The sequence below is a fragment of the Glycine max genome, chromosome 13 (genome assembly GCF_000004515.6).
Source record: "Glycine max cultivar Williams 82 chromosome 13, Glycine_max_v4.0, whole genome shotgun sequence".
In the NCBI taxonomy this organism is placed as follows: domain Eukaryota; kingdom Viridiplantae; phylum Streptophyta; class Magnoliopsida; order Fabales; family Fabaceae; genus Glycine; species Glycine max.
This window is the reverse complement of record NC_038249.2, coordinates 27,123,467-27,134,625: the sequence shown is the minus strand read 5'-3', so window position 1 is coordinate 27,134,625 and position 11,159 is coordinate 27,123,467. Positions and strand designations below refer to the sequence as shown.

Below are 11,159 nucleotides of genomic sequence, written 5' to 3'. Positions count from 1 at the left end.
TAATAAACATTTTTTTACTTGAACCTTTCATCAAGCATTAGAGTGTAAAAGAATTATTTATAGTTTATAAAACAAGTATTCTTTTTTCTTTTAGACTCAATTTAATTTATAAGTTTGTTAAAAAAATTTGTCACAATCATTATAATTATTTTTCAAATTATAATAATTAGTCGCAATCTACTATTAACATTTGAATATATTTGTCGTATTTTTTACACTTTCGGGGACTAAATTTTATATTTTCATATTTTAGGAACATATTAGTGGGAAGATAAAATGTCAAAAAAAATATTATATGACAAATATGCTCTTATGTTGTCAATTAGAGATGACCACGCTCAGTGACAAATTTGTTCCTATGTGTCACGTAGACTATTTTATTAATGATGATAAACAAAAGTTAACAGACGAATATATTTGTCGCACTTTTTATACTTCCAGGGACTAAATTTTGTATTTTCATCCTTAAAAAATATATTTGTTAGCGAAATACACATTCAGGGACAAAAGTAGCTATTTACCCCTAATTTAATCTTGATCAAAATCATTAATAATTTAATTTTGTCTTTTGAAAGTGTTAATTCAAATATGAAAGTAAAATGTTTCACATTTGTAATTTTAGAAGTATTATTTAGTAGCCTTTTTATAAGAATAAAATGAATTAGGTATTTTTAAAAAAACAAAATGTCCAAGAAACAATGTTTCTTGAAAATTTTGTTTTTACTAATTTTTCCACAAAAATATTTTCATGGGAGAAGTGAGATAATTTAGCTTTTTTGAGTTGAAAAAATAAGTTTTATTGCAATAAAAAATTAAAGTCTGTGGTAAATGTACGAAATTATTCTTTTATTTCTAAGAAACTTACGTGAGAATATTTATAACAAATTTAATTATTTTTAGAAATTACGATGATACGGTCATGAAAAAATGTTGATAAAATATAGTTATTTATGACACATATTTAATAAAAGAAATTAAAGTTAGTTTGGCGTATCTGTTCATACAGCGACATTTTAGTTTTTAGGAGTGGCAATGTGGTGGTGCGCCATATTGGACCGCAAAAACATCTACGTATACCGTCCAGGTGCAGTTCTTGACATGGATGACTCTTCTTCAGTTGTCGGCCTCATTTCTATTTCTACCTATTAATAAATAAAAGGAAAAAATCAAAACTCAAAAGTTATCATCTCTTACGTTATTAGAATATGAGTTTAAACATATCTTTTGAGTTGGTGCCAACAGTCTTAAAAATTAATTTAAGGATAAAATTGTTATTTACTTATATATTTCTAGAAAGGGATGTCTATGTCCATGTCCCCATATTGAACAGCTCCAAATATTGTTGAGGAGGGAGGGTTGCAATTAATTTAACATCAGTCTTTTGGCTAAAACGCAGGGCAAATGTAATTTATGGTCGCCTGCACATTTTGTAAAGCCTAAAGGGTCTTAGAGTCAGAGTCAGCCACCTGTCGTCGCCTAATTATTCTGTTAACCCACTTATCACTCAATTAATGCCACAACAGCTGAGCCTCCACCAACTAACGTCAATCTACTTCTTTTAATAAATCAATTTTACCTAAACTATACCATACTTATACTCGGATATATTCTTTTCCTTGATGTATATAACTTTATTAATTTATTTCCATCATTAACTTTACCTAAACTATCTCTCTATAATATGTAAAAATTAAAAAACTTATATCTCTCATACATTTCTATTAATATATTCTTTATTATTTTAATTAAAATTTATTCAAAATCATGCAATCACATGTGAGGCTTGTCAAATAAAGAGTAAGACTCATAATTTTTTTGCAATTTATATATGTTTTGGACTGCTCTAACATATGATTCTTTATCATTCATTGATATGATTAATGGTATTATTCTAAATTTATTTTGGATTTGGACATACAACCTGTGACATGATATTTACTTAATAATTTTATCTTGTCATATATAAGATGTCTCGTATGTCTTTATATAATTTTTAGACTTTATTTTTCACTTCTTACATGGACATTAAGTTAAGTGTCAAAGTATTTTCACAGGTGATAGATTTTATTTGACCTTTATAATGAATTTTAACCAATAGTAAAAAATTGTATTTTAAAAAGTGTTTAAGAGTATATTATTAATATTTCACACCTTTCTTAATTAGTAGCATATATAAATGTTTACTTCTTTCAAGCAATTGAATTGGTAGAATTTGGGGCATTGAAAACCACTAGTTTAAAAGTTTTGTTTAATGAATTCCATTTCCCTCTTTACAACCACATTTTTTCCCCTACCCATGAAGAGTCCCATGACCACCTCTAAATTGAGACGTTTCTGCTTCGTCCCATTCTTTATAACTCAAGTATGGTTGAACTACGACGAATCCAACCAAATCGACAAACTTCTTTCCAGTTAGCAACTACGTACATATTACTTTATTTCCCAGTGGCTGAATAATTCTTAACTGTCCTTATCGGAACTCGCATATGCATGTGTTCTTTGGACAATGGTTGTTACGACACGAAGCTTGCTTGCGTTATAATTCAATGCTTAGCAACGTAATGAAGGGATTAGGATGTATATAATATTTGATTTAACTTATTTCCAACAATTCTTTTTAAAATATAATAGAGAAATAAATACATTTTAGGAAACAATCTTAACCCAACATTCATTATTCGTATGTCCATGGCATTATCATAATTGACATCGATAATGACTTGGAGACCGTAATTAGTAGGTGGAGCAACCACCTTTCTTCTCTCCACTTATACTTGAGAAAAGAATATACGGATATATTCTTCTAGATGAAAAAGAAAAGAAAATTCTCAAGGGAGAATTTATCTAAACTGTTAATTTTTAAAGGAACTAATAAATAGAACATGAATTAACTAAATTATGACTCGATTGTGTTACTAATGAGTTATTCATTACTATTGAGTCTTGACTTCTTTTTTAAATAAAATACTCTATTGAATTTTATTATAAAAAAATCTGTCCCCCCCTACTTTATTTAGTTATAAACATCAAAGCAACTTGCAAAATAATTAATAGCTTAAATTTCCATAAATTGTGAGTAGTATCATGACCAAATTAAAATATTGTGGTAATTTTTTTGGTCAAATGGGTATTTCCAAAACCAAATTAGATTGGGGTTTTTGAAGTTCGGGTCAAATTAGTTTTCAATCAAAAACTATTTAATTTAATTTAATTATTTATATATTATAAATTAGAATTTACATTTTGGAAAGTAGAATTATCACTCTTTCAATAAAATGTTTTCAATATTCTTTCACTTCTCTTGTTTAGATCGATGCACATTTAGGCATTATTCTCACCACTATCTCAAACCACTTTCTTTTCGTTTTTATATCATGGTAATTGATTTCCAGAATTTTTTAAAAAATTGTAGTATGTGTGAAGAAAAAAAAAAACTGGGTGAAATTTTTTTTCCCATCCAGCTATATATCCTATCATTTAATTTAAAACTAGCTATCCAGCAAAAAAATAGATGTGGACTTATTTTTCCTACATAACAGCAACAAAAATCTTTATCTTTTTAACTAATTTACTTTTTTAGAATGAAATTCTTAGAATGATTTTAATTTTACTCAAAATAATATCCTCAACGTCTCAAAGTATTTGCAGTCAATTATGATAGAGAAGCTTAATAACTTTATAGTCAAGTATTGCAAGAAAGTTTTACTTTATGAAGATGAAAAGAAATATTTTTATTAATTACTAAATAAATATTTTTATTTTCTTCTATTAAATATTTTTTTAAATATTAAAATCAAAATATATTTTATATATATATATATATATATATATTAATGCCCGTCTAAATCCTTTCATCAGAAAGAAAAAGGAGCACGAGTACAGTATGCCCCCTACCTAATTTAATCCCAGATTCAAAGGTTGATGGGTGATTCTTTAGAAGTATAACATGATCATCACTTTTCGCTGTTGGTTACAAAACTAGACTAAGCTATGCCTGCTATGGTATGATTCATAACTCTAGAATTCTCAGATCTGGTATGAACCCTAAGGGGGGTAAAAGAGATAATGTCATTTTAATAGTACGTAATAGCCCACTTTTATGCTCCTTTCTCACTTCAAGGCTTCTGTAGAATCCATGCCAATACAAGGAGAATTGAGATATACGACAAACAACAGTGGATGTCAAAGCTTAGCATATATATGGCCACACATTAGTGAAATTTTTATTACTCATTATCTCGGAATTATAATTCGACATTGCCTACCCAAAAAATAATAAACCTTTTACTATGAACAAAACATATTCTTCAACTATAATGATTTTTTTTTATGTTTGATTTTATAAAATTTTACATTAACAATATATTAATTTTTGGTTAAAATAATGTTTTGGTTCCTCTAAAATTGTTGGTCCTACTTTCATCCCTTTAATTTTGAAATGTATTATTTTAAGTCCTTAAAGTCATTTAGATAATACTTTATAAATGATATTACATGTTATCTTGAGGTTCTAAAAATTGAAAAAATGTGTTAATATAAAACTAAAAAAAAAACACAATTTAGTTCATTAAAAATAAAAAGGTATTCTTAAGTAATAAATAAGTTTTATTTAATGATGGACATTTTTTAGTTATGTTAAGTTATAAATTTATGATTTTCATACATTTTTTTTTATAAATTTATGATATTAATAATGCATGACTAATTAACTACCAATAGTTTGTAATTTACTTCCTTTTATAATAGGTTTGCTACGCTGTTACTATCATGTGTGATTTTTTATTGTCTATTGCTTTTTGTTATATAAACATCATTTTCAAATGTTGATTATGATTTAATTAGTTATTAAATTTTACATTATATCAATTTATTGTTATATCTCAAATTAAAAATAATTTTAAATTCCATTTAAAAAGTTAATTAAAAAATATTAACAAACCACCAAACCAGTAAAATATTTACCGTAAAAAATTAGTTTAATTTAATTTGAAGTTTTAACTTTGACATTATATTTAAATCAAAGTAAATTGAACCACATATTATTTATGTTTGGTTTGGATAATTTTTTATCCAAAAAACATACCAAATCACATGCGAATATATCCTGAAAAAAAAAAAGAACTTACTATTATATATTTTTATGAACTAATTAATAAATGGTACTAATTAACCCCTATTTACTTCTACTTTATCGTTTTATTGATTAATATTCTACATCTTCTAGACTCTTGTTAGGCTCTTCTCGACCTATTGAATTAAATAAACCAAACATGGTAGTCCATGTTATCCGACTTACTTATCCAACCACAACTTAATACCCTTTAAATCTCAAGAACCTTCCTGCTGATCATGTACCAAAGTTTGTATAAACGCCAAACATTAGATCATATGGCAACAATCCGTTAATAAAAGACACCACAAATCAAGAGATTTTGTTCAGAGGCACCATACACACACCATCAAGGAACACAATCTTAGCTCATGAAGATCTCTATAAATAAGCCTAAACAAACCCTAAGTATGGATATTTTGACAGCTTAGACATCACCATCTCTTCTATAAATAAGCCTAATTAAACACACACACAAAATTTTCTCTCAGTAGTTGTATTTTTTTAATAAAATATTAATCAATAAAAGACGAAAAACTAGAAAGAATATATTAGCATTTCTATTATTCTCCTCGTACGAATCATACGGACATATATATGTAAACCTTACTTAGAAGTTTAATGATTGCTCGTTTTTTTTTTTCTGTGAAAGTTTCATTTCAAAGTTAAAAGAATTTCTTAGAAATAAATTTATTTAAACATTCAAGAATCAAATAATATTTAATTGATAAAACAATTTTATTTTCTTAATTTGACACTTATTGCATATTTTGATTAATTTAAAAGTAATATTTTTTCATCTTTTTATTTAAAAATATTATTCCTTTTATTTTAAACTATACTTAATGCATTTAATATTAAACAATAAGTTAAACTGAATCATGGTTATATATAAAATAAATAATTGAAACCTATTTTAATATCTAAAATTAAAATAGAATTAAAATTGCATAAGTTAGTTGTAATTTTGTTTAATATTAATTATAAAATCTTTTACTTAGAGACTTTGGATATAAGACTGGCAAAATGCTATCAATATAACACAATTATTCAATTAAATATAGTTTAAAAGGATAAAAAATAAAAAAATAACAATAAATAATAAGAAATGACAATAAAAACTCTTATACGAAAATGTTCTCTCTATATATCTGTCTATCTATCTATGTCTTAATTTTCCATTAACAACCATAATTTTTCATATTATATTTTTTGTATACTGCATCTTATCTTCTTTTTTTATCACAATATTACTCACTGTATTTATTACAGTATTTTTTTTTTTCCTTTTACACGCCTCTACTTTGGAGTGTATACACCAAACCCGTGAAACCAACATTAGTTCTCTTCCCTTTATGATTTGTTTTGATAATAATTAAATTAAAAGAAACGATAGCTGTAGTCCACACTCCACACGATAAAAGTTGCTAGATGATTTATAAGTTATCAAATATTTGTTTGGTTTGGTTGATTTCTGTTTTCATTTTTACTGGAAATAGAAAATGATGATAAAAATGTGTTTGATTTTATTTTTTCAAACGAACCAAAAACTGGAAATAATAAAATCTCATTTTCAGTGTTTTAAGTTAAAATCAGGAACCTTATTTTGGGTAAAATGAAAACGCAATGACAAGAAATGTAATTTTAAGCAAATCTAAAAATATATTTTCTTTTGAAAACACATTTTCAGTGTTTTTATTTGAGTCAATAGACAATTTAGTCCTTCTGATTGTATCCATTTTGCATATTAGTCCCTAACTTAATGTTAAATCCAAAATAGTCCTTATCTTTGCATAAGTATTGCAAAATAGTCCTTCCGTTAAATTTTAAAGTAACGTTGTTAGTGAGATCAATTTTAGTGCCATGTGGACTATCCAACATGACACTAAAGGATAATATGACATGACACGTACCTCTTAAAAGATGTCACATCATTTGATGATAACAAAACGAGTAAATAGGTAATTTAGTCCCTGACTTTGTACCCCTGTTGCATATTAGTCCCTAACTAAATGAAAAATTCAAAATAGTCTCTATCTTTGCACAAGTGTGGCAAAATAATCCCTAACTTAAAAGATGCAAGAAATCGTGCTTAAAGTGTTCATGCATTGCGGAGGTTGTGCCTTGCACGATTTTTGGTGGCGTAGATTCCTCCTTGGATTCCTTGTCATCTTTTGATTTCTCTGGTTTTTTCTCTTCTTCTTCTTCTCTTCTTTCTCTACTTTTTTCTCCTCCACTTTGTTTTCCTCTGGTTTTTTCTCTTCCTATTCAGAACAAAAAAAAAAAACCAGAACTCGGAATAATACATTGATGATAATTGAAGAAAAAAAAAGAGAAAAAGAGAATGGTTATGCAGAACTATCAGATTTGAAGAAGCCACTCATTCTATCATCATCAAATGATGTGACACTAAAATTGACCTCACTAACAGCGTTACTTTAAAATTAACGGAATGACTATTTTGCAACACTTATGCAAATATAGGGACTATTTTGAATTTTTCATTAAGTTAGAGACTAATATGCAACAGGGGTACCAAGTCAGGGACTAAATTGCTTATTTACTCGTTTTGTTATCATCAAATGACGTGACATCTCTTAAGATGCACATCCACGTGTCATGCCACGTCATCCTTTAGTGTCACGTTGGATAGTTCACGTGGCACTAAAATTGATCTCACTAATAGTGTTACTTTAAAATTTAACGAAATGATTATTTTGCTGCAAAAATAAGGACTATTTTGGATTTAATATTAAGTTAAAGACTAATATGCAAAGGGACTAAATTGCTTATTCACTCATTTTTATTTTTTGAAAGCAGTAAACAAAAAGTCAAACCAAACATATTTTCAAAATTCTAATTTTTTTAAATAAAAATAATTTTCAGAAAATGAAAACAAAAAATGAAAAAAAAATATAAACCAAACACACCTAAGTTTCCAATTTTAGATATTGACTTGAGATTTGACAAATGAAATTGATACTATAAAATAAGATATAATAACAAAGCAAGGTGCAACAAGGGCAGCAGCGAAACCGGTTGTTCCAGCTATATATGAGGATTGAATCATAAATCATTGAATTGATTAATAAGTGTGCGCTAGCTATCTAGCTTTAAAGTTTTTAACAAACCCCACATAATAGTGCCAAACCGGGGTCCTTAAATGCTGCAGTTGGTGCAGTTGTGCAGCGCCCATTACTGCATCAACAATTAGCCACGCAACTGCATAAGAGAGAAAAGTCAGAGATAAATGTTCTCTATAGATCTAGCATTTTACATTCTGATTCATTCATAATTACTACTACTACATCCACAATTTCATTTTCATTACAACTCTCTCTCTCTCTCTCAGCAGCAGAAACACAATACCTTGTGCAATTGTGCCAAAGGGCAATGAACTATATTCAGACCAAATGCGTGGTCAAGCGCAAAGGCAAAGAAACCGGTGAAAGTGAAACCTTGTGTTTTACAAAGTCCAAGGATAACAACAATAACAACATGTGCGACCGCCACTGCGGAAAACGCTACCCTCTGTTGTCGTTTTGGGAGCTGCCGGAATTCATGAAGGACAACGAATACATTCTTCGTTATTACAGAGCCAATTGGCCTTTCAAGCAAGCTCTCTTTAGCCTCTTTCGTTGGCATAACGAAACCTTAAATGTTTGGACGTACGTAAGCTTCCTCAATCTATCTTTCTTTCTATTTCTTTTCTTTCATTTTGCATGGCTAACGTTGTTTAGTTGTGTGTTTCAGGCATTTAATTGGGTTTTTACTCTTTCTCGGATTGACCCTCGCGAATTTGATGAAGCCTAAAGTGGTGAATCTCTTGGAACTCTTTACCAGGTTTTTCTACAGCTTTTTTTCTTTTCTTCCTTCATTTGTGCTTTTTTTTTAATGGACAAATATTAATTATTACTAGTGTGTTAGTTTTTGTTAACAAGATGAATGGCATTTCCTTCCTAGTGTGTGTGAGCCTGTGATGACAAACAAACTCAGCTACTTGCTGTCAGAGACTGAGATTTGCAAAATCTCTGTTTCTCGTCATGTAACAGAAAACACATGTCAGCATGTTGCCAGCACCTGGTGGCTATGTTGAAATTTTAGAATAAACAAACAGAAAATTGGAATCAGCTTGCTTTATCTAATGAAACGCTGACGCATGATTTATAAATTAAAAGAAACTCTGAGAATTACAACTATAAATGTTGGAGTTTGGAACAGAGCTCATATTATCACTTGTTTCACACTCAAAGAAGGCACGATGATGGAAATTATTTCTTTAGCACACTTTTGATTTAACAAATAACAAATAAATAATTAACAATCAGAGTTTGGTAACTTTAAGATTTTATTATGAAAGAAAGTGCCTATTATACTTTTATATTTTTTTATGATATAAATAGTTATTTCTTATTAAAATTTTATCAGTTTTTATACTTCAAGAATCAATCCTGTGATGTTAATCAGTTTTCTTATATTTAAGCCCAGCAAATCTGCAGTTGGTGTACCAAAATTATTATACAATTTGCGTTAGACAGATAGTTTAACTAGAAGGGTACTCGGGAAAATAAACTTCTACTTTTTTTTTGTCATTTTATGTAAGTCATTGTGGTTAGGAATTTATATTAGGTGAACTTCCTAGCTAATGGTATGGTACATTTTACCAGAAGTCAACTAAATTTGCATATCATCTTTTGCAGGTCTTTTTCTTCAAGTGCGGAAAAAAATGTTTCTCATAACATCAAAGATTTGTTTCTGGTAAGTGAGCTCATGATCACAGTAAAAACAGATAAACTCACCCTACCAGTTTGTCACCACATTTGAACCAATGTTAACAAAATTTATTTTTGAAGTGATGTAACTCTTGTTTGAATGTTTTTATTTAAAAATAAGTTAGTAATAAAGTTTAATATAAATTTTTTATTCAATGTAAAAGTTACTTAAAATTCTTTCAATTCAAATCAATTTCAGACTCAATCAATTTCTCAACATAAAACAAAACTTCTCATGTTACCTTGTATTCCAATTTGATTCTGGATAATTTCATCATGTTACCTTGTATTCCAATGTGATTCTGGATAATTTAACGTGAAACCAAACAAGTACCGTATAATTACCTTACAAAATATATATTTAGTTTACATTTTAGAGACTGACATTGTAAGAACTTGCAGGGAACAACATTACTCTTTGATTTAAATCATCAAATACCTTTGACAATCGAACTTGAATCCACAGCACTGGTTATAGCAAGATGGCCATTCTTTGTTTTCCTAGGAGGCTCTATGTTCTGCCTCCTCTCTAGCAGCATGTGCCACCTCTTTTGTTGTCACTCCCGCGACTTGAACCTGTTCCTGTGGCGAATGGACTATGTAGGAATAGTTGTCATGATCATCACCTCCTTTTTCCCTCAAATCTACTATGTCTTCCTATGTGAACCTCACTGGCAAATCATCTACCTTGCTGGGATTACAGCCATGGGACTATTCACCATCGCAACGATGCTCTCTCCAACACTTTCCACTAGCAAATACCGCACATTTCGGGCCATGTTGTTCTGTTCAATGGGACTTTTCGGCATTGTGCCTGCAATCCATGCATGCTTTGTGAATTGGAGCAATCCTAGACGCAACATTACCTTAGCATATGAAATTGGCATGGCCTTATCATACTTGACAGGGACCTTTTTCTATGTGACAAGGATACCCGAAAGGTGGAAGCCAGGGTGGTTCGATTTGGCAGGTCATAGCCATCAAATATTTCATGCTCTTGTTGTTGTTGGGGCATTGGCACATTATGCAGCCACTCTTCAAATGCTAGAGTGGCGTGACTCTTTTGGCTGTGACACGGTTCCATAATTCATGTATCTTTCACAACATGAATTATATGCAACATAAGATGTATCTTTCACATATTAATTGTAGTGGCGCAAGCTTTTCTGTAGTGATAAGGAGCATTGTTTCATTGTTGTTGGGTTTCAAGAATGTGATAACTACTAAAGTCCAAATAGGCTGTGATTCTTCTGAATATAATTATTTATTTCTCCTCT

At 29.2% G+C, this 11,159-nt stretch overlaps 1 protein-coding gene across 1 annotated transcript; it reads left to right on the top strand.

Annotated features, from left to right (window-relative positions):
• The first annotated feature begins 8,203 nt into the window (after nt 1-8,203).
• LOC100816825 (heptahelical transmembrane protein 1) lies at nt 8,204-11,159 on the top strand. The gene is made up of 4 exons (XM_003542600.5): nt 8,204-8,778; nt 8,864-8,953; nt 9,811-9,868; nt 10,285-11,159. Exons 1-4 carry the CDS (start codon nt 8,504-8,506, stop codon nt 10,966-10,968), a joined length of 1,107 nt encoding a protein of 368 aa, XP_003542648.1. The 5' UTR covers nt 8,204-8,503; the 3' UTR covers nt 10,969-11,159.

Excerpts from the sequence above, each read along its gene's own strand:
- LOC100816825 (XM_003542600.5), top strand. The coding sequence starts at position 8,504 with ATGAACTATATTCAGACCAAATGCGTGGTCAAGCGCAAAGGCAAAGAA. Across the intron at positions 8,954-9,810 it reads CTCTTGGAACTCTTTACCAG|GTCTTTTTCTTCAAGTGCGG; the intron begins GTTTTTCTACAG and ends CATCTTTTGCAG. Across the intron at positions 9,869-10,284 it reads ACATCAAAGATTTGTTTCTG|GGAACAACATTACTCTTTGA; the intron begins GTAAGTGAGCTC and ends AAGAACTTGCAG.